The sequence below is a fragment of the Helianthus annuus genome, chromosome 2 (genome assembly GCF_002127325.2).
Source record: "Helianthus annuus cultivar XRQ/B chromosome 2, HanXRQr2.0-SUNRISE, whole genome shotgun sequence".
Taxonomy (NCBI): Eukaryota; Viridiplantae; Streptophyta; class Magnoliopsida; order Asterales; family Asteraceae; genus Helianthus; species Helianthus annuus.
In genome coordinates this window covers 110,785,309-110,809,963 of record NC_035434.2, presented here as the reverse complement: position 1 = coordinate 110,809,963, position 24,655 = coordinate 110,785,309, and the positions used below count along the sequence as shown (strand labels likewise).

Genomic DNA, 24,655 nt, shown 5'->3' with positions numbered 1-24,655 from the left:
AATGTAACGAGTCGAGTTACATACCTTTAGAGCACGCCCTTCAAACGCAAATCGCCACCGGCTTGTCCACTCGACGCTCCGGTATCTTTTCCTATAGAGTTCAATCATGACGCTTTTAGAACTCTTTTCAATCATATATCGCATAATTCACCCAAACATCATAATTATGCGTTTTAACTTTAAATTTCAGTTTCGAGCCTTCTTTGAGGCATTTCTACAAACACTTAAAGGGCAGGATTTTTATATCTTTTATATTCAAGTTCATGGCTTGTCACTTAGCCTCTATTAACATTAATTGAGCTATCACATATAGAATCAAACATCAAATTTTTCAGAAATAGGTTTCTATGAATCAAATTACACTAGAATAGCATTCTAAACCCTATTGTTCATCAATTTCTCACAAAACCCATGAATCACCTTCAATGTTTTCATGAAATTCTCATAAATTAGACATGATTTCACTTATTGTTGTCTTGGGTTTACTCCTAGACACTATATCGTCCTTATTCTATTCATTTAACAATCATGTATCATCAGATTTCAAATTCCCTAAATTCATGAGAATTTCAAGTAGAGATTTCTTATCAAATTTTACATACCTTGTGACCCCCTTGCAATGGAGATCACTAATCTGAGCTCGGATTTCGTTTTAGAACAAATTTGAACCTTCAATCTATGAGATTTGTGGAAATTAGGGTTTTGAAGAACCCTGGTCGCCCCCTCTTGTCTAGTTCGATCTCAGCAACACACACAAGTGTGTTTTGAGTTTAACTTTTTTGTTTTATTAATATTAGTTTTCATTTAAACACTTTTGGCCCCTCAACTTTTGTTCTTTATTTGTTTTAACTCTTTAACTACTCATAACTCATCATCTAACTAGGTTAATGTCATTCCTAGTTAGTTTATTTTTCTTATTTATTCACAACGTTATTGTATTATAAGAATTTGTATTTTCGGGGTGTTACAGTACTTCTCCCACTGACCTTGAAATCCTCCAGGAACGCAGCACGCTTGGTTTCAACAATACGGGTGAACATGGGAAGGACAATAGAAACGATAACCCTTAGAATTATCAGGATACCCGATAAAGAAACAGGTAACTGTCTTAGGGTCAGGTTTCCTTAGGAAAGGATTGTAAAGTTTTGCTTCAGCAATGCAGCCCCATACTTTCATATATTTAAGACTCGGTTTCCTTCCTGTCCAAAGTTCAGAAGGAGTTTTACGAACAGATTTAGAAGGAACTTTATTGAGTATATGAACAGCTGCTTTTAACGCTTCAGTCTAGAGGAATAATGGTAAATTTGTGTTGGCTAACATACTGCCCACCATCTTCACAAGGGTACGGTTTCTTCGTTCAGCGACTCCGTTCTGCTGAGGTGTACCAGGCATGTGTATTGGTTCACAATCCCCTGGCCCTTACAAAACTCATAAAATGGACCAGGAGCTTGACCCACATCAGTATGTCTTCCATAATATTCACCGCCTCTATCTGATCTCACAACTTTAATCTGACGATCTAATTGCTTTTCTACTTCAGCCTTATAATCTTTAAAAGTTGTTAGAGATTCAGATTTCTCCTTAATAAGATACAAGTACATGTAACGAGATTAATCATCAATGAAGGTGATAAATGAAGTATGTCCTGTTATGCCAGCGATTTGGTAGGGACCACTAATGTCAGTATGAATGAGTTCTAATCAATTAGAGCTCCTAGTGGCACCTTTCTTATTCGCTAATGTCATTTTACCTTTAAGACACTTGACACATGTTCCAAAATCAGAGAAATCAAGAGGAGGTAAGACTTCATCCTTTACAAGACGATTTAATTGTTCTTTTGAGATGTGGCCTAAACGCTGATGCCACAACATGGATGAAGTCTCTAAGTCTCGTTTCTCTTTCATCTTTGTGATTGATTCATTAATGTTATATGACAACAAAGATTTGGAAAAATTATCATCTAGTTCTAATCTATAGAGACCACCATCCAGAACACCAGTACCATAAAGAACATAATCTTAGAGGATAGAGTGTTTGCGATGACCATGGGAAACAATAAAACCGTCCATGTCTAACTTTGGTCCTGATACAAGGTTCCGAGTTACCTCAGGAAGATATAAGGTATCATAAAGTTTAATATATAAACCAGTTTTCATAAATAATTGTAATGTTCCAATGGCCTTCACTTCTAATTCTTGATCATCCCCAACCTTAAGCGTTCTTTGGTTTCTTTCCAGCTTCCGGATTGTAAGGAATCCCTGAGTTGAATTGGTAACATGAACCATAGAACCAGAATCAAACCACCAAGAATTACCAGGAACACTTAAATTATAGGACTCAATTATCATAAAATAATCGTTACCTTTCTTAGCCAGCCACTCCTTAAAACCAGGGCATTCGTTCTGCGTATGTCCTGTCTTTTTACAGAACTTGCAGTGGATTCTGCCTAAGGAGTTCTTAGAGCTGGAGGGTGCACTTGTATTAGGATTAGGCCTTTGGACTTTAGAAGCATCCTTCCTCTGATGATTGTTCTTCCTTTTCTTAGAGTTGGAGGTGGTGAAGTTAGCAACATTGGTAGTGCGATCCATCCTCATACGCTCTTCCTCCTGTACGCACATAGCGACCAGCTCACTCATCGTCCGTTTGTCCTTCTGAGTGTTGTAATTGATCTTGAATGCTTTAAAGGACAAAGGAAGCGAAGTAATGATGAAATGAACGAGAAAACCATCACTGATTTCCATTTCCAGCCCCTTCAGCTTATTGGCCATGTCATTCATCATCATGATGTGCTCGCGAATGCCGCTCCACCCATCATACTTAGTTGTCACCAGCTTGAGAATAAGGGTACTAGCGTGTGCTTTAGACGTCCCCTTGAACCGCGCCTCCACAGAAGCCACGTAGGTTTTAGCATCTTCAGAATCAGGAATAGCTCCTCTGATTGCATTGCTGATGGACTGCTTCATAAACATGAGAGACATGCGGTTACACCTAGTCCACTTTTCATGAGTCAACTGCTCAGCAGCAGTACTTTGAGTAGTAAGGTCCACTGGCTTATTCGCTCTTAAGGCATAATCAAAATCCAGCAGCCCAAGAGTAAGCATGAGAGCATCCTTCCATGCAGCAAAGTTATCACCAGTCAAAGGTGGAATACCGCAATTTGGTGTTGATAGTGGAAATAAGATGAGCAAGTTATGATACTAAGGAAGAAGTTCTAATGTGATCTAAGGGCACGTTAAACTAAGGCAGGCATAAATAATGACCATTTCACATTATGAAGCTGTGATATTGTCTATTACTAACATCAAAATAATAGACTTAGTTAAAATTCTACTCAAACGAAGATAAATCAGCTTTGGCCAGAAGTGTAATCATTTAAGCATGTGTGCAAAATGATTGTAACAAATCAGCTTTGGCCAGAAATTAAGACAATCACTTTAGTTATGCACTTGTTAAGTATGCCATCTATGAAGGAATTAAATCAGCTTTGGCCATATATTAAGACATTCACGTTTATGATGCACACTTAACATAGCTTTCGTAATACTTGAACGATAAGTAGATTTATCAAGTCAGCTTTGGCCAGAAATGACACATCAAAAGCTCATTCAAGTTAAGCCATTTTGGTTTTGTAAAACATTATCTGATTTCGATTAATTAACTAAATAATTACAAAAACTAATTATTTAGTTCACATTAACTGCTTAATAGAGTAATAGGATTTCGAATAAGTCTTGATTATGAACACTCATGATTTCGGATGAATCATGTCTTGGATTCATCCGAGAATGATTTCGAATCATTTCGGATTATCCGAAATGGACGATTTCGAATGATCTCGGATGTGTCCAAGACGCGTAAGTCGAGTCGTTTCGGATGATTTTGGATCCATCCGTGATGGATGATACTTAGTCCGAGATGATCAGTGATACATTTCGGATGATTTCGGATGGTGATGCTTAGTCCGAGATTCATCCGAAATGGTGATGCTTAGTCCGTAATGATCAGCCAGATATTGATCCGTAATGGATGCTTAGTCCGAAATGATTAGTCCGAAATGTTCCGTGATGGTCCGTAATGATCATCCGAAATGTGTTCCACAAGCTACAAAATCCTTAATTTAGGCAGTTAATAATTGATAAGATTGAAATCCGAAATCTTAGGGATTATAGGATTAAGTTTCCTATTTAAATATTAATTATGTTTATCTTGTTATTTCGAAAATTATATCCATTTATAGAAAAACAGATTTTCGAAAATTTAAGTAAACAAAATTGGATCAAACAGGAACAAACGCCCAATAATCCGAATTCATTCCAAAAACTAAGGGAATTTTCGAATTTTCTCATGAATATGCGATGAACCCTAAAATAAAATATTCAAACTTTCATCCGAAATCTGGAAATTATTTACACATTTAAACATATTTTGAATATTCCGATTTCGGAACAGTAACATAGAATGAGCACATGATCCGAGACAGATCCGGAATGGCATCTCGGATGACAGAAACAAATTTTATTAGGGTTTTCAATTCTGTTTTCCAGTTTTATTCCTGATTTATGGATGCAAAACAGAACCGACTAATCAACATATGCTCTGATACCACATGTTGAAACGGTTCTGTTTAAACGTGAGGGAAAACATGAAAACATACCTGTCACAACAGACAGTGCAGTGGAGAATCCAGTGATGGAAGAAGCCATGGAGTTCGACATCTTAGTCAATGTGATCTGGTTCCTCCTTAGGGTGCTGACTGATGATGGTGATGATTAAACCGATAGGGGATTTGGTATGGAGAAGAGGTCGATGATGATGATGTTATGATTATAGGGTATGTCTAATTGTGTAACTGTGTAACCCTTTAACCTCTACATAAGTCTCCTTATATAAGCACCCAGGAGGAAACCTAATTAGTTAATAAGGGTAATATGGTCCATCAACAATTACCAACTAATTATTTAATAGGTTATTATATATTTTGATCTATATTATGTAAATGATTATAATGGCTACAAGATTAAATATTATACATAATATATTTAATCTTACACGTTAGGCTAAGCTCATCACTTATCATCTTAATGTTCTGCCTCAATTCTTCGCTTATCATCCACTATAATCGGTGATTATGTATAAACTTTTAGGTAGTGTTCGTTTCATGGATTGTAATGGAATTGGAATGGCAATTCGTACAAAGATTGAAATTTGATTTGTAATTTAAGTGTGTTTATTTCGCAAAATAGAATGGAATTTGGATGGAATTGGGATATAGATTCTCTTCCTTATGTTGTTATTGAATTTCAATTCATTTTCTTGTTGAAACCAACAACTTAAGTAGTGAAATCAAGATTCCAATTCCATTAAGATTCAATTTCATTCTGTGAAACAAACGCTATCTTAGTGTTGATACTCCGGAAATAGGTTGTTTTGGCTTTGCATTTTAAACAATTCTCAAGTGTGTAGACTAAATGTCTCACTCCATTTTCTGGACCCAATAAACAAATAGCATCTGAACATCCTATCCCGCTAACTGTGCTTAGACCATCCGTAGTGGCGGTTTTTGGGCGTTTTTCCCCCAAAAAAACGCCCCAAAACGCTACCCACCCACCCCTGGGTGTTTTTTTCAAAAGAAAAATGCACAAGGCGTCCTTTTTTCCACGCCGGTTTTCTAATTCTTTGACCAATGACCGTGCATCCCTTTTTGTTTGGCCAATATCAAATTTTGATGGTTTTTTTTTTATTTAAGTTCTATCACACCCCTTTTAACATAATGCCCCACAATGCCCACATCCCCACTGCACCCATTTTAGAAAAACGTCCCATAATGCCACATTGCTAACTGGACTGCCACATGGCGCAAAACACCTAAGGGTGAGGGCATTATTTGTGTCTTCCACTACACATGGTCAGCAAGTGTTAGGTATATGATGATCAATGGAGTATGTAGGCTTTTGTAGAATGAAGTTCTACATAGATACTAAAGTCATGATCACAACAATAAAAAGCAAATTATATGTATCTATATAGTACTAGGTTATTCCCCGGGTAGATACCCGGGTAGGAAAATTTAAATTACAATCAAAAGCAACAATAATATACGGGTTCAATAGTCATCAAGCATAAATGTTAACATTACAAGAAGTAGATGTTGGGTTTAGCAAACTCATATACAAGAAGCATAAATGTGTAAAGCTACCTTCCCCTGTTAACATTACATATGCATCTGCAATTGTCAAAAGTGTGTGATGAATATGCTGACATCAAAACATATATCAGAACCGATGAACACCCATAGATGTTATCATAAACCTCCCACTTGACTTTTCTCTAAATGCTAAGAATATAATATGCTATAAAACATACTTGTAACAATAATATGCTACAATACATACTTGTAACAATAGCAATACAAAGACCCCACTCTTGCATGGTAGCTTTCAAGATTAGGAGCATCTAAACGCCAAGCCAGTGTCTAAGAAACAACACGTTAGGATAAATATAAGAAGTAGATAAAATATTATAATAAGAAAAAAAGTCCAGTAAAAATAAAGACATCGACGTTAAAATAGACTTCTGGCTACTTTTAATCCGTTTGAACCATTCCCATTTAGGTAACTTTTTACCCTTAAGCAAAGTAAGAAGCAATATAATTTTTTTTAAATATAATATTCCTACACCTACCATATTACTGAATTTTGATTATTAACTTTTAATAATATGAAGGGATAAAGTAATAAGTAATTAGTCAAACCTGGCTAACTACACTAACAGCAGGAACATTCATGTCGAATGATACCGAGTGTATTGCTTCTTAAACTTGTTTTCTTACTGTTTTAGCAACTTCCGTATCTTTAGAGAAGACGAATTAGAATATATGAACTAATATAAATAACTAACAAAGAAACAAAAAACATGAATTGAAAGGATAAACTACGAAAAGAACTCTCAAATCTGAAACATGTTAGGAGGGAAATGATGAAGTTATAGATGCATAACCGAAAGAAAAAGACAACCAACCTAAACATGCATAAATATAAGCAATATGAAACTATATTAGTTCAATAGTAATCCTACTAAAAGCAACACATAAGAAAGTTACAAAAAATTAAACCCCAAATAATGAGAAAATAGAAATTATACCTTCATTTTTCTTGACTCCCCGTTTAATAGCTTATTAACAATGCGAATATTGGTAAAGGTTCCCCATCTAGAACCATGGCCAGCATAACGACCTGTACCACTTTTGGCACCACGGTTTGAAGTGCTACCACCACGAGACCTACATTTTGTTGAATCCTTAGACGGATGCATATAAAAACAAAATACAACTATTTATACCAGATATTTCATATAATGTAAAGACATTGAATGCTTGATATTCATATATTGATTTCGAAAACTCTAATATTCATATGTTGATTTCAAAAAACCCCAATATTAATAGATTGTTTCAGAAACCCTAATATTCATATATTGATTTCAAAAAACGAAGCAAATATATGGCAAAAACTGAATCGAAAAATGAAGAAAATTCATAGATTGATTCCGGAACCTTAATCTTAAGGTGTATATTCCATACAAACTCATAATCATTTCATTCAAGAAAGTCAAATCAAAGTTACTAATATCATAACAACTTACGTGATCAATTTCTAATATGGATGAGCAAATGGTACCAAATACCGAGACCGAATACCCCGAACCGAAATATTTTAGGTACCGACTTTTGGATTTTTGGTACCGGCACCCATTTTTGGGATTTTCCGTACCAGTACCGTACACATTTTAGGGGATTTTCACTACCTAGTTGGTACCGAGCTCATCTCTGCTTTCTAACAACTTGGACTATGCATTGTTGGAAATCAAATCACGTGTTTCCTCGTATGACAAATCAACGAGGTAAGTAAGATCTCCCAACCATATAATTCGCCTAAAACTTACAAAATCAATTTGTAAAATAGCATTTACATTACATATTAAAACAATTTTCCTATCAGCACTTTTGTTAGCTAACAGGCCAAATGTGTAATATCTAATAATTTTGGCTAAAAATGAAACAGGTCAAATGAGATCAAACGTTTTCCAAATTGTACATTCAACACAACCTCATAATCGTTTCATTCAAGAAAACCAAAGTTACTAATATCGCCTAAAAGTTACAAAATCAATTTGTAAAATAGCCTTTACGTTACATATTAAAACATTTTTCCTATTAGTAGGCGTTAGTAATCTTCAAAAAGGAATTAATCAACTATAGATAAAATAAACATATTTAAATCCTATGCTTACTAATGATCATTACATTTCTTGAACTGTAGCATTTAACACTGAATTAAAGTGTGTTCTTTTATATATTTCATCCATATTTGCATTCATTTTAACAATGTCAAATGTTAAATGAGTGCATATGAAACAAAAACTCAAGAAATATATGGACATACTCACTGATATGGAGCCCTATTAAAGAAACAAAAATAATTGCTTATATTTAACTTCTAGTTAATATTCAATTTTTTATTACTTTACCTATAAAAGCTAATTGATATGGAACCCCAGCTTCTTCATGTTATATATATATATATTGGTTAAAGGGCAGAATCCTAACTATTTCATTTCAATTATATCAATTCCTAAACTGTAAAATAAAATTATAAATTTTGAAAATCATTTTGATGAAACTAACAGTTACCTCATTGAGATATAAAACTTTTAATAATTTTGTTTTGGTAGCAGCAGCGCCCCGTCAAGCGATGCTCTACAGGGGTGAAATCGGAAAATTAGGATACCTAACCTGTTAGGAGGACTGGAACTGTTATGCTTTTTAACCCACCAGAAATATTCTCTAAAAACCAAAAACCTCTGATGCTTCTCTTCAACGGTTTAACCCACCAAAAACAATAATCTGCAAATTAGGGTTACGGTTACCGAATAGAATAGCATAGAATATTATAATGTTATGAAAACCATACTAATTCAAAAAATGAAGAACATTCATAGATTGATTCCGGAACCTTAATCTTAAAGATTGCTTCAATAAATCGAACCACAAGTATCACATAGATTGAAGAACAGGTGTCACGCCGGTACATAAGGATTGTGTTTCTGGCCGCCATTGAGTGTGAGTTCAACACAGAAGTCATAAATTGAAGATGATGAAGGGATGACGAAGTGAAGATGGAGAATCGCCTTGATTAGGAGAGGAATAACTTGTGCGGCTGATCTAGGGTTTCTTCAGCTATGTTTCTTTAGGGTTGTGAAAGAAGAATGAGGAAAAAGGAAATATAAAGGATCCATTATCCATCATGCTTGACCCATATTCCGACCCGAATTAATCCGGATCCCGCGTCAAAGAAAAGTGGACGGATTTTCCCGCCAAAAAGCAAAATTTAGAGACCTCCTAGCTTAACACATCAGCAAAAATTAACACATTTATTATATATAATAGATGAGGTTATTGGGGAACACTAAAAAGGTGGGGAGTAGACTCAAACGAACTTTAAGGTTTTGCTTTAACTTTTGGGTTTAGTTTTAGGGTTAATCATTAGTATTAAGGGTTTAGCTTTTAGGGTTTATAGTTTAGATTTTACGGTTTAGTTTAGGTTTTACCGTTTTAGCCTTATTGTTTAGCTTTAGGGTTTAGGATTTAGGATTTAAGGTTTAGAGATCGAAGCACGATGTTTTATGAACAATAGCAATACTTTGTATTATTTTCATTATATTAGTAACTAGGATTTTGACCCGCCGCGCGTTGCGGCGGCGTCGAAAGTTAAAGTAACTCGTATTTATATTGTATATTTGACCCGACTCTTTACTTAAAATAATTACATCGCCATCGAATGAAAACGTAATATATTTGACCCGACTTGCTTTCAAATACAGTTTACGAACGTACACAAAATAAGTAGAACATAGATAAAAAAAAGTATAATAATTTGTACACGTTGCGGTGTAAAGTCATAAAAGTCATTTAAACCAAAGAAGGAGGTGTCAACTTATTAAGTAGAAAAGGTTAAGAAGGTCAAAGTTGTCAATTACTGAAAGTTAGAAGTGAATGTGCAACTTACTTAAAGATAAGGGTTAATAGTGTTTCATGTCAAAAAATTAAAGGTGTAAATTGGAAAAAGTTAAAAGTGTAAGAACCTTAAAGAAATGGAAAAGTCAAAATTTGAGGGTTAAAAGAGAAAGGTCTCCACCGACCTTTCTCTTTAATAGTATATAAATCTTAACTACTTTAAACATATTTTATTTTTCTTGTATGATTTTTAAAGTACTATGTTTTATATAGTTCTGATTATGTGGTTGTGACGTAGTTATGTTAATCTTCATCTTTATATAAATTTACTTAAAACCAAATTGCGAATAATAGTGTACAAATGATCGAAGCCAGAGCTGTTCCTACGTTTTCGGAGGCCCTAATCGAACTACGAAGTGGTGGCTCTTTTGCAAAATTATCATTTTCAACATATTTAGTAACAAAACCCTCCTTCTTTATCCGGGCTTGGGACCGGCAATTATAAACTTAAAAGTTTATAATTGGCGTAGTTAAATTTTTTTTTGAAAGTCATATGTTTTCTATAATTATAGTATATGTTTAAATAAAATCTACTTTTCTAGCTTTAACCGAGGCAAATTGTTTGATGAAATTATCGTAATCAAGTTCTTCAAAAAAATATTTTTCGATTGACATAATAGCTAAACTATTTAATCTTTCTTGTGACATTGTAGATCTTAAGTAATTTTTTATTAGTTTTAATTTGGAAAAGCTACGTTCTGCAGTAGCAACGGTTACAGGAATGGTTAACACAATTCTATAGGCGATATATGCATTTGGAAAAGAATTAAAATTTTTAATATAAGTTAATATATTAGTAAGTGTGCCAGATTCTACATGTATAATTTCTCTTAGCATTTTTAGTTCTTCAAATAAATCTAAACCATCAATATCAATATGATTATCATAGTTCCAAAACTTTTTCAGATAAATGCACTTCTCTTTTAAAATTTTTTGATCTAAAGATTTTAACTTTTTTATACTAAACAAAAAACCAAAAATTTGTTCGAACTCTTTAAACTGAGCAAATCTACTTTCGAATGAAACACTAGCTTGATCTACTATGTATAAAAAGTAATCCGTTCTAAAACAATCAATAGGAGTTTTCAAAGTCTCATTATCAACATTTTCATCAAATCTTCTATTTCTACGAATAACACGTTTTTCACCAAAACTAGGTTCAATGCCCATCTTTAAAGCAAGTTCTTTAGCCTCAATCATAGCATTTTCAAACCCTTCATCCCTAAAGTTTTTAAAATAAATAATAAGTCCATCTAGTTGTTTTATAGCAATATTAATACCCATATCTTTTGATTGTAAGTTTTTACTAACTACATTAATAGCATGTAAAACCTCATACCAAATAACCATCGCTAATAAAAATTCAAATTTTTCCAACTCATTTTCAACTAATGATTTAGCCTCGCTTTTAACATTAGCCTCAGTACTATCACGATACAAATCCATTAATGCATCTCTTAGTTTTGGAGCTTGAAACCTAATTGCTTTAACACTTTCTAATCGACTTTCCCAACGTGTTTGTGATAATGATTTAAGAGTTAAATATGGTATATTATCTTGTAAAATTTTCCATATTTTAGTGGATGATGCAAAAATAGAATAAATACGTTGTATGGTTCCAAAAAAATCTTGAACTTTGTCACAAGCGCTAGCCATATCAGAAATAACTAAATTTAAACTATGACAACCACATGGAGCATAAAAGGCTCTAGGATTAACTTCTAACAATCTTTTTTGTACTCCCTTATGTTTTCCTTTCATATTTGAACCATTATCATAACATTGACCTCTAAGGTCATCCACATTAAGTCCTATTCTATTAAGTTCCTCACTAATAGAATTAAAAAGACCTTTACCAGTTGTATCATTCACTATTAAAAATTCTAAAAAGTATTCTTTAATTTCTATTGAAGTTGGTGAAATATCTAAACATCGTAAGATAATGGACATTTGTTCTTTGTGGCTTATATCGGGTGTGCAATCAAGAATAATTGAAAAATATTTAGCTTCTTTAACCTTTTTAATAATTTTTGTTTTGACCTCATTTGATAATAAATGTATTAGTTCATTTTGCATTCTGGGTCCAAGATAATGATTATGAATTTCTTTATTTTGTATGCGTCTAACATGTTCTTGCATTATCGGGTCAAATTCTGCAATCATCTCAATACCGGCTAAAAATAAACCATTGTTTTCTTCATACAATTGTTCATTTGTCCCACGAAATGCTAAATTATGTGTACCAAGACTCTTTACAAGGGCAATAATTCTTTTTAGCACATTTCTCCAATGTTCTTTTTCTTTATTTATTTAATTTTGATTTTGTTTATCGATTGTCTTATTTTTCGCCAATCTTATTTCTAATTCCATCCATGTTCTCATATTGTTAATATGTACTTTACTTTTTTCATGTTCTTTTAATTTACTACTAATATTTTTCCAATCGTTATTACCTTCTTTAACTAAGCTACTAATACATTGATTCACGTTAAACAATTTACAACAAAAACAAAATGCTCTATCTAAATCTATAGAATAAATCAACCATTTTCTTTCTAGCGTTTCACCATTTGGTAATGTTCGCATATAGTGAGATGTATTAAAGCTTCATGAGTGTTCATCTTGTGGAAAATCGTAATCATGAATTTTAATCGGGCCTTTTTCTACGAGTATATCTCTTAGATCAATATTAAAATTATTCCATTGACTTGGATCAACAAAATTTATAGGTATTTCATCGGTGTAAATTCATCATTTGTAGGTTTTTCGTCGTTTGTAGGTTCATTATTTGTAGGTGTATCACTATCGTTTGTAGGTTGACTTGTTGTAGGCATACAATATTTTAGAAGTGCTCCCTTTTGTGATTCAATTAAAGCTTCTTGTTTACGTTTTTTTTTTTTTTTTTTTTTGCCTTTTTGAATGATCGGATTCAAAAGTTCGAATTCGATTTGACATTGCTAAAATATAAATCTATTTAAGAGATGGATAATGAGCCCTAATTCCCTAAACAACAACTTTATTCAGAAAATTCGCAAATTATGAAAGAAGAATAAGCCCTAATTCCCTAAACAACAACTTGATTCAGGAAAAAAGCAAATTATGAAAGAAGAATAAGCCCTAATTCCCTAAACAACAACTTGATTCAGGAAAAAAATCAAATATCTAACCTGTGCCACTGACTTCCGAGTTCTGAGAATCTGAGTGTCTAAGACTCTATGCCACCGAGTTCCGAGAACTGATAATCCATGTCTGCCACAAATCAAGATTCCGAGAACGGATATCAATCGAGAACTGAGCACTGAGGGTTTGTAAGTTTGTTAATTTGTTTGATGACTGACAAAACTGAATGGAGAAGAATATATAGACGTTAATACCTGTAACCAATCGACGATTCAGGCGACGACATCGTGAATTCCAACCTGCAAAGCCGCCGCCGTTCATTATGTCCTCTCTGTGCGACGTTTCAGGCGACGATTCGTGAATGTTGTGGGAGACCGAGACAGCAGCTACTTTCAATTTCTCAGAAGTTCAGGCGACGATTTGGGCCTTTTAGTTTCTTCTCAATAGCCGATTCAGGCCTTTTCTGTGGGCTTCTTATTTATGTTTAGTATAAAATAAAAAAAAATGGGCCTAGTATATAAAGAACCATCAAAAAATTTGGAGGCCTTTAATTTTGGGTGACCCTAGGCCTGTGCCTAGGGTGGGAAGCCCATTGGGCCGGCTCTGATGAAGCACAATGTACATGCCCCCAAAGCTGCTACACAGATTGGTTTTTTAGATAAAGTGACGACCTTTACCCTTACGTTATTGTAATAATATAATGGGACGTGCTTATTTTGTTCTTTATCATGACGAACCGAACCGATACCATCCAAACAAAATTGGGACCAATTTTTGTTTTTTATGGTTTTCTCGACATTCATACCGGTGCCATGACGAACGGAATCAATTATGACCAAATAACATCAACACTAGCATTGGTTGTTGTATTGAGTGTCGGTATCTTACCGGTGCTGTAACGAATTGAACCGATATTGACTGAGTTCCCGTTCGCAACGCGCGGGTAATCCTACTAGTATGTATATAAAGGAAGATTATGGTTTCGAACATGTTTTTTCTAGTGTACATATGTGTAGATGCACGTTTAAAATTGAAAAATAAGTATCGTGCAGATATGTTTGATAGTATACACATATGTATAATTTAAAAATTAATAATATACACATAAATATAACTTTAAAACAAACTTAAAAAAGGTGTGATTAGCACCTTTTTTTGTTTAAAGAAATTTTGATTCCTACCCTATATATAAATTTTGGGCCTCTGGGAGAGTGTATTACCTTGCACATGGGTCGGGTCGTCCTTGATCGATGAAATAATTAAAGATGCATTAATTTTAATACTAACTCCCAAAAAACTTAAAAGTCGATCCCAACAATGTGTGCATGCACAAAAATAAACTTGAACTAGCTAAGGATTTGTTAACTTGGAATCTGGACATCATGAATAGATTGCCAACAGCCCACCCATACAGCCCATACAAGCAAATGGCCCACCACAGTTTCTCACATTTGTTTTCCAGCCCACCATACTAGATAAGGATTTGTTAACTTGGTTTCTTCAATCGTTATTTTTATAAATTTGGACTCATTAAGCTGTTTTATCTTTTAATTGAACATTTGCATGATCCCTCTATATCCAGCCCATCTACCTCCTTTTAATGAACTTGATTTTGCTTCCCAACTTCTCAATCAAGTACTAAGGGGTTGTTTTTTTTTTTTTTTGACAAATAAGCCAGCAACCGTTGATGAGGCTAGCTGTAATCGCTTGCATGTCGGTCTCTCTTACGTAGCAAGGTTGGTACACACAAGAAAGAACCATTAGTGTTTGTTTACCTCTTAATGAGGTTCTTAATAGTTTTGTTTCGCAAGCAGATGATTCAAACATTTGCCTCTGAATGGTTAAGCATTATACTGAGTCTGAATGATTAAGACCTCTAATCTGAATTGGTCAGACATTTGTCTCTAAACGGTTAAGCATTATACTGACTCTTAATGAGTCAGATATCTTACTGGTTCAGCACTTAATGGTTCAGACCTCTTATTGGTTCAGCACTTAACCATTTGAAAGTTACCAAACAGCCCCTAAGTAGTGTGCTTGATTCCAGGTTGGTATTGGAAAATAAGACATGACATGAAAACAATTTGGTTTTTGTCAATCTTAACACGTTTAATAAATGATCGTATTTTTGATTGCATGTTTAACTAGTTTAACAAATGGGTAGTAATCACGTCCTACTAAAATTAAACATGTCATTGTTTAAACTACATGGGTTTAGGTGTGTTCAGGTTAGCGTTGATATATATGACATATAAAAATTTATGAACAATGTTGGAACTTTAACACCTCTGTGTGAAATACCCTAGTATTCATTTAATAATAAGTCCAGGGCCGGCCCAACGGGCTTACAACCCTAGGCCCAGGACTACGGCCACCCAAGTTAAAGGGCCACCAATTTTATATTAGATTTTATGTATACTAGGCGCATTACTAAACAAATCAGGCCCAAATCATAGATCTGGTAACACAATGGTATGCGACTAACGTGAAATCAAAGCGCGTGGATAACTGGTGAAACATTCATCGATATTATCGGCGTGAATAATGAAATCGACGATTATCAGAATTCAGAGGGCGTCATTTGGGTTTTCTATATGGAATTAATCAATCACCGCGTGATAATAATGGATTCACAATCTCAATCGATGATTCGAAGAACACCGGTGTACAGGTAACAATTCACAACGGCTATTTTAACCTTTTTACATTCTAATCGCTAAATAGTCTTATATATATTAATTATGCGAACCCTGAAACGTTAACGAAATTCAGTTTGGTGATTTGTTGATATATTATAAGTCTATACACAATAATTAAATGTATAAAAACAAAAATATATTATAAATATAAAAAAATATTAATTGTCATTTTCTCTATTATAGATTAAATAATAATTAATTTCAACAACGTTACGTGAGTCATAAAACATATATCATAAGTGCTTACAGTCTTTAATAAAACTTTAAGCTAAACAAATAATGAAATTTAAAAAATAAAACAAAATTATAATTGACACGTGAACCTTCATTTAATCATTACACGAGTGTCTTGCACGTCGAAGTCTTGGGGTCCCACATAGCCGGTAATAAGTACTTACGCCCCTTCACACCCTGCGCATTATAGCTAACCCTCGTCTTCTTATCCACCAATACGCTCCCCGGGTATCCGGGAAAGGCACCTGACCCGAATATCCCGGTGCAAGCCGTAACGGCTTCTAACGGAGCCGTAGCCGGGCCTTGAAAATACCCGCCATCAAACGGGTTCGTCACGGTTCCGGCTAAGACCGTTGCAATGTTTATAATCATCCCGTCGACCCCGACGTCACCATTGGGCGCCACTAAAGGCGGTACCTTTGGTCCGTATACGGGTTGCACAAACGGCCACGCACATTGATCTGGGCACTGAGTCACCGAGTTACCGACCCACGCGTACGCAAAGTTATGACCCTTGTTCACCCGAGTCGACCCGTGGGTCCCACACCGGTTCATGCAAAACCCATTGACCGCAACGTCAGCTGCGGTCAATACCAAGCTTATTTCATTAAACCCTTTATTTTTGGTGGCTAAATAAATAAGATGGGAATCTTTAAGGGTTTTTCCTAGGGAGTACTTTTCATCTACTATTTGTTTCCCTAATTGGATCCTCCGCTGCCCGCCTTTGTAATTCCTGGTGGTTTGCCACCAGGAGGCCGCGGAGGGTGCTGGAGGGAGGCGTGCGTTGAGTGAGTTAATAAAATCGGTTATTATGGTTTTTTGGTTGGGGGTGAAGTGGCCATACCATAAGATGTTGACGGTTATGTTGCCAATGAGGACTGATCCTTTGTGGTATTTTAAGACGGTGGCCGGAGTTTGTAAAAGGGCGAGTTTACGAGGGATCGTGGCGGCGCATGGGTGGAATATGGTGGAGATGAGGAGGAGGGAGGAAGCAAAGAATGTTAAAGATGAAATGGGAATGGTATGCATGGTGTTATTGTTTAAGGGGAGAGTTGGATTGTAAGAAATATGTATGTGTTTTGGGGTATTTATGGTGTTAGGTTTTAAGGAGAAAGAGTGGGACGCATGTTAAGGGAGCGGAAACCGCGTCGTTTTGACTTTGGTGGGGTATGCATACATCAACGATATATATAATTGATATAATTAAGTTGAACCACTCTCTTTTATAAATAGGCCCGGTTTTAAAAGGATTTTAATGGGTTTTTATAGGTGAAAAGTGTTTATTTATGTTAATTAAAGTTGATGTTATGTGCATTGATGATATGGTTATTACCGTTTATTAAAAAAAAGTTACATCAACTTATGAAATGCTTTTTCTTTCTTTTCTATATATTTTAAACAAGTTTGGGATGACATTTCATAGTTTTATCTTGTTTATCAAAACTCATTACAAACTTAATTAAACGTGGAAAGTAGACACACTATTGAAATGAGTGAGACGCATTGTTACAATCAAACATCTTTTTAAAAACGTAGTGTATTTAGTAATGTTGAAAGACTTGTATCAAACAATATAAAAGTATGCAAAACATATTACAATTTATAACCGAGCATCCAACTTTCTAGGTTTGTCCCTATTGTAATTTCTGTTAAAAGAAGAGATGTAAACCGTTGTGTCTAACTCAATACAATAATAGGTCCACTTTCCACTTTGAAGGCCTGGTTGCCAAATCCATTAGCTTTTTTTTTTTTTTTTTTTTTGTTTCCCTACTTCAAAAGTAAATAAAAGTAATTCATTCTATTTCCCTTCATGACTATAGAATAACATTTAAAAACGATGGTGACACATATAATCGTATGACACATGTGAACAAATGTTGGTTCTTTTTTTTTTTTTAAGTATTTTTAGGAATTTCATCAAAATCACGTATAGCAGAACAACATTGTTTAGATTCGTATAATTTTTTATAGAGTTAAATGTCATTTTAGTCCCTGTGGTCCGGGCCATTTTACCAGTTTAGTTGAACGGTTTCATTTTTCGCATGTGGGTCCAAAAAAGTTTTATCGTTGTCATTTTAGTCCACTGGGTTAACTTCATCCATTTTTTCTGTTAACGAGAAGGGCAATTTGGTCATTTTATATGTAATTCTGTTAACTAGAAGGGCAATTCGGCCATATAAAATGACCGAATTGCCCTTCTCGTTAACAAAAATAATTGATAAATTTAACCTAGTGGACTAAAATGACAACGGTAAAACATTTTTGAACCCATATGCAAAAAATAAAACCATTGGACTAAACTGACAAAATGGCTCAAATTACAGGGACTAAAATGAGATTTAACTTTTTTTTTTTTATAATTGTAAAACTAAGTCTCTTACAATGAAACTATTAAAGGACGACTATCAATAATCAATGTTAAGATTTAAAATAGCTCCAGTGTTTTATACTTAAAACCGATTCACAAAAGAATGACTATCAATAATCAAGCCAAATTAAGTAAGAACAAAAAAGAAAAAATATATATATTAAGTTTTTGAATAGTTGATGCAAGAAATCAAAGATCTCACAAACTTACCCCTTATACTGTACATAACATATTTCTTTAACACAACTTATGAAAAGTAACATCTCTGGTTGTAATCCAGGATTCTCTATTGGGTTTTTTAAGTACTAATTTACTTATAAGTTAATTTTATTTTTCTATAATAATGTTTATTCATTAATAATAACGGTCAATATTGTATTTTCTAATATATTGTCAATCAATTGTAATTAATCAAAGATAGGGCTTTGTAATTACTTATATATCTTTGATTAATGAGACAGAGAAGGCAAGAAAGCCTATTACATTAAACCTTAATATGGTATCACGAGACCGAGACCAGGCACTCTAGGTCACCGTCTCCCTCCCTCCGATCCCCCACACTTTCGTCTGATCTCCCTCCTTCTCTTCAATGCATCATCTCCTCTGTATCACATCTTATCATGGATAACAAACTTCACCCAACCTCTTCCAACATTAAAAGCTTAATCCCGATAACCCTAGAGATGGATAACAGTCACTATGCATCCTGGAGCAAACTCTTTCATCTCCATTGTCGTGCCTTCCAAGTGCATGATCATCTCTCTCCAAGACCAGCCGTCAAATCCTCCTCCTCTTCGAAGTATTCAGACAAAGATAAGCAACCTAGAGCAGTTGATGATTCTTGGGATCGATTGGACGCTATCTTCTTACAGTGGATCTACGGAACGATCTCTAGTGACCTCTTGCACACCATACTCAGACCTAATGCTAGTGCATACGAGGCATGGGTGGCTCTTAAGAATATCATTCAAAATAACAAGAGTGCTCGCGCAATTCACCAACTTCACAAGTTCTCCAACACCCGTCTCAGTGGGTTTCCATGTGTCTACGCATACTGTCAGCAGTTGAAGGTTCTTGCAGACCAACTTGCAAATGTTGGTTTCCCCGTTGATAATAAAAGCTTGGTGTTACAACATTAGTGGTCTCATTGAACAATATGAAGGCATAGCTACTATCTTGGCTTCAAGAAGATGATGATGATGATGATGTGACACCTGTGTCACCTCGAACACCAAACAAATGCCAAACCTATGAAACATTGTGTTTCATACCTGGGATTTGTATAAATATGTGTATCCTTTGCACATATCAATTCTTGTTCAATTCCGAGCTTTAAATCGCTTTCTGGAAAGTTATACGCGCACTGGTGCGTAAACGTAATCAGTATAACGCGACAAACACTCCGGAATAGTGAAATAGGCTTAACATACCTTAAATAACCTTTACATAACTTAGAAATAAGTTTTGGAAGGTTTGGTATGGTAAAAGCAAGTTTATTCGATCGCAGGGACTATTTGCGTCAAACTGCGAAACTATACCGATTCATAAGGTAACGAATAGTCTGGAACTTGATCATAAGCTAAACATACCATATATAACCTAAACATAGCTTAGAAATAAGCTTTGATAGGTTCGGTGTGCGAAAACATGCTTATATGATCTTACAGGGGCTAAAAGTGTCAAAAACGGCGTAAGTTTGCATTTTCGCGCATATTTTACGTTCTGGACACATCCGGGCATCCAAAATTTTTGTACACACTAAAATATTTTTATTTTAGTGATCGGCATGCAAAAATTCCATTCGTCGCTTAATTTGGTTCGTTTTCGCATCCGTTTGAGTTTCATCGTAATTAACCGAACAACGCGATCGTACGACCAAACGAGCCGACATCCGAGAATGTTCCAAGCATATTTTGAGTCCTCTAAACTTTATTGACCTTGTAGAGCCTTGAAAATGGCTTAACCCCGGGGGTCAAAAAGGCCTGAAATGGACTCGATTGCATGCAGGGACCAAAACTGTAAATTTTGAAAGTTTGCTGATCTGGGGGCTCAGGCGGGGCACGTAAGCCCAGCCCCAAATCTTACGCGGGGCGCCTCAGGTGCCCAGTAACCAGAAAGTGTGTTTTTGGCTGCTGTTTGCAAATTCAGGGGCTGTTCTTGTAATTTCTTTGTGTGGTGACCAAGTTAACACTTCTCCAAGGCATGCTAGCTGTCCCTGAACACTTGTATGGCTAGGATTTAATGCTTAATGACCAAGAAAAACACTTGTAATGATCTTAGAACATCAACACAACTATAAATAGCCATCCAATTCACCCATTTCATTGCTCATTCCTCATTCTCTTCTCTACAAATCTGATTTGGAGAGCTCCCAAGTGTTTGGAGCTTTCTAATCTCATTTGGGAACTTGGTTTTTCTTGTAGAAAAGATAGCAAGGACCCTTAGTAAGCATTCTTTCATTCTTTTATTGCTTACTAGTTTAAATAGTCAAACAAGTGTTTGACTTTCGGTTTTGACCATCAATTGGTCAAGTCAAAGTTCAATTGAGCTTTGACACGTGATTGTAATCACGATAGTTATAGTCCTTCGTGATTATAACCGCTGATTACCACGTTAACTAGGTATAGTGTCGAGTCAAAGTTTCGGTCAAAATGCGTTTAGCACGCATTTTGCAACGGAACTGCTTTTAGGTATCAAAACACTTTGTTTTGATACCAAATCAGTAGGTTAGACATGTTTTGACATGTTTAACTCGACACTATTAGTTTAGTGCTTGTTTAGGGTCGTAAGGTAAGCGGTCTAAACAACCGCTTAGACTTTCGAACCCGACCCGTTTGGTCGATCTTTAGGATCCGACCAAGCTTAGTTAGTGATCATAGTTGCATAGGGAATAACCTCAGAGGTTATACCTTATGATCACATAGGATTGGTTAGTCGTATGCTAGTTAGCTTGTATGCCCATAGGAAATGACCAAAATGCCCTTTTGAAGCTAAAATCTGTATTTTGACTATGTGAACATATTTTTGACATATAATCTGAATTAGTAACATGTTTAGGGATAATTAGGCATGTAAGACTTGACATAGCACATAGTTAACCATCCGAACATAGTTTTACGCAAACGACGCATTATAGTGGCTTATACTACCATAATGGGTCGAAACGGGTCAAAAGCACTTAGGTAGACTTCCAAATCAGAATATTAGCTCTATTAAATCATGCCATATGAGTTGCAATACTCATTTGATGTATAGAACTTCATTCTATCCTATCTCCCGACTTAGGATCCGATTATTTATCATAGCGATTCTAGACTAGGTGCCACTTGATTCCTTGATTTCCCGAGCTTTGTTAGGACACTTAATCAAGGATACTCGCAATCTCAAGTGAGTACATAGTCCCCTCTTTTACTATTTTCAAATGTTTTGGGGTGAAACATATATGCCTATCTGTTATTTTCCTGATTTTAAACTATATGATTACACATGTTTAGTACACATTCTTTTGACAAATTAAACAATTACCTATGGTTTAAACACTGATTTTCCAAAACTTATAAAACTAATTGTTGGATTGTACCTATTTTATACATTCACCCAGCCGATTGGTAGTATGATATAGCGCTATAGGACTAGACACCCCATTCCTGTTGTACGGAATGTCAGAAACCAAATTTAAACCAAATAGAAATTGCCTTCGTGGTATTTCTATAGTATCCAAAGTGTAGTTTGATACACTAAGGCTTTGTTGAATACCAAATCACACTCTCTTTGTATATGTTGATATACTACAAAAGTACAGTCTGATGTGCTCTCAAATGTGATCTACCAAAGTATATTTTGATATACTAAGTACAAAATCCAACATGTGTTTTAATATACTACTTTTACCAAAGCATAGTTTGATATGCTACTATTTACCAAAGTATAGTTTGATATACTACCAACATTGTTATTTCATAAACCAAAGTATAATTTGATATACTACTAAAGCATAGTTGATATGCTATTTTTAAACCAAAGCATATTTGATATGCTATTTTCAAACCGAAGTATAATTTGATATACTACCAATACTTTTATCCTTAAACCAAAGTATATTTGAGATATACTACCAAAACTATTATTTTAATTACTAAAGTATATTTCGATATACTATCCATTTAACTTTTTCAAAACTAAAGTATACTTTGTTATACTATTTATACAAGCTTTTCAAAACCAAAGTATATTTTTGTCTATACTATAAACTCTTTTCCAAAACGACACTGATGAAACAATGGTTAACCGGGCAGGGTTAACTCACTGGTCTCGTCAAGAAGGGTTAATCCCTTCCTCTCGAGGATCGCTGGCTGGATCACCGGTGGTTGATCTCCTGCACAAGGAAACAAGCCGTGACTCGTAACAAGGAGGATGGGGTGGGGGGTGCTCCTTGTTACCACTCTCCGGCGTGAGAATCAGTAGTTTGCTTGGGAAGCAAAGTAAGATAGTAGTAGTAGTGGGAGAGTTGTGAGAAGATACCTCAAACCTGGTTTGGGGTTGGTATTTATAGCCGAGGAGTGGAGGAGGATGATGATGGATGGACTGACGACGTGCTGCCCCTTTTCAGGTGTGTCAGGCTCGTCGGTTATGGAGGTTACGCCACGTCAGTCCATTGCTTACGTAGCTCTGACAGGTAACTGTCATTGGTGCCACTTGCACTGTGGTGTCAGTACCACTTGCTTGAGTACATAGGATGCGGTGCAAGCCGCATCGCTACGTGCGGTAACATCTGAAGTTACCGCGTCTCCTACTTGTGATCAAGGAATACGCGAGATGCGGCGCTAGCCGCATCGTCGTCTTGCCTGCATCCCTTGTCGTGACGAAAATGTCCGTATGGTGCGGTGTCAGCCGTACCACTACGTTCATCTCCTTCTATGCCTAAGGTAAGGCTTTCCTGTATTGATAGAAGTGTTCACTGGACGCGGTGCGATGCCGCGTCGCTGTGAATGCTTCCGTTTTCGTACACCAGATGTGATGCTATGTCGCATCACTCTACCGTTCTCCTGTTCCATGTAAGTCCTCCTTTGTTACTAGATAGATTGGATTCAACCCTTGTGTCGATGCGTTCCCGCATGGGCACAAGTGGGTTGTTAGCTAGTGGGGGTTTTGATAAGGGTAATGGTCACTCGCGGTCGATGCTGACGCGAGATCTGGGACCATACCCCTTCAAGTCCCCCCAGTCTAGTGTTGCTGCCACATACAAGGTGTATGTGGGAGGAGTACTGGACTATGGTGTTTGGAAGGTAGTTTGGAGTCTGGAGAAGATCCGAGACCATGTGTGGTCTTTTCTGTATGTAAATGAAGCTGGAGGTCCGGAAGGGTCATCTGACGCCTCTTCCGTATCGGTGAAGGAATCTCGTCGGATGCGAGATTCTCAGCCGATTTATGTCACCAGGTGGTCTGCCACCTGTTGTTGTGCCGAAGGTCTCTTGGAGACCTTGTTAGTAATGCTGCACAAACTTCGAACCAACCTCTGAGGTGGTGGTTCCAAGGTATGTGGAGGTTTCCCATCCTTTAAAGGTGGGCTTTTCTTCATACCAATTGTTGAATTGGTGCATGAAGAAGAAAAGAAACTTTTTGGACCAATCTTTGAGACTGGGATCAAAAGTTGTTGATGCTTGCAAGTGCTTTGCTCAAGCTCTATGTTCAGCCTCGAGTTATGAGACGACAATCCCTTTTTTGTGGGGTTTTCGTGTTTATCGTCATAGCTCTCTAGTAACCGCACGTTCTTTGCGGTTACCTCGTTGCGTCATTGTTGGCCATGTTTGGTCGAACAATGTATATTCATACTATGGGTAAATAAACATGGTCATAGGCAAGGGTATGCCCACCATTGTTTATTCTATGCGGCCCATAATCGGGTTAACAAAGTCATAAGCAGACTTGTTACCGCTGTTCGGACGCTTGTTGTTCGACGAGAGTTTATTTAGAGCGCTGTTCTGCGTTCGTTTTGGAGCCACTTACCTTCCCGCTCCAATACCGAGTTTGCCATGCAGTAGCATTTGTTCGGTGATGTGGAGTGAGCTTGGCTCTTCCGTAGCAACCACTCTGCGGAAGCTATGGTTATGTCCGTAGCTCCTCGTGAGTGTCTGCGGTTTTGTATTACCACATTTGCTCGAA

At 35.9% G+C, this 24,655-nt stretch overlaps 3 protein-coding genes and 1 long non-coding RNA gene across 5 annotated transcripts; 1 reads left to right on the top strand and 3 right to left on the bottom strand.

The window, feature by feature from the left end:
* Window positions 1-6,000: 6,000 nt before the first annotated feature.
* Window positions 6,001-9,247, bottom strand: LOC110919725. 2 transcript variants are annotated; one of them, XR_002581602.2, is made up of 5 exons: window positions 9,012-9,247; window positions 7,642-8,902; window positions 7,141-7,279; window positions 6,393-6,472; window positions 6,001-6,223 (listed from the first exon to the last, which is right to left on the bottom strand). It is a non-coding gene; the product is annotated as an uncharacterized LOC110919725 (long non-coding RNA). The 2 variants fall into 2 exon arrangements; XR_002581600.2 differs by having other exon boundaries at window positions 7,141-8,902.
* A 1,344-nt stretch (window positions 9,248-10,591) lies between these two features.
* Window positions 10,592-12,235, bottom strand: LOC110894234 (zinc finger MYM-type protein 1-like). Its single transcript, XM_022141432.1, has one exon. The coding sequence runs from the start codon at window positions 12,233-12,235 to the stop codon at window positions 10,592-10,594; it is 1,644 nt and encodes a 547-aa protein (XP_021997124.1).
* Window positions 12,236-16,049: 3,814 nt separating this feature from the next.
* On the bottom strand, window positions 16,050-17,200 carry LOC110919736 (protein EXORDIUM-like 2). Its single transcript, XM_022163997.2, has one exon. The coding sequence runs from the start codon at window positions 17,152-17,154 to the stop codon at window positions 16,228-16,230; it is 927 nt and encodes a 308-aa protein (XP_022019689.1). The 5' UTR covers window positions 17,155-17,200; the 3' UTR covers window positions 16,050-16,227.
* Window positions 17,201-19,113: 1,913 nt separating this feature from the next.
* LOC110894240 lies at window positions 19,114-19,632 on the top strand. Its single transcript, XM_022141436.1, has one exon. The coding sequence runs from the start codon at window positions 19,114-19,116 to the stop codon at window positions 19,630-19,632; it is 519 nt and encodes a 172-aa protein (XP_021997128.1).
* Window positions 19,633-24,655: the final 5,023 nt, after the last annotated feature.

What these genes read in the sequence shown, in the direction of transcription:
- LOC110894240 (XM_022141436.1), top strand. Translation starts at nt 19,114, where the DNA reads ATGGATAACAAACTTCACCCAACCTCTTCCAACATTAAAAGCTTAATC.
- LOC110894234 (XM_022141432.1), bottom strand. Translation starts at nt 12,235, where the DNA reads ATGATTGCAGAATTTGACCCGATAATGCAAGAACATGTTAGACGCATA.
- LOC110919736 (XM_022163997.2), bottom strand. Translation starts at nt 17,154, where the DNA reads ATGCATACCATTCCCATTTCATCTTTAACATTCTTTGCTTCCTCCCTC.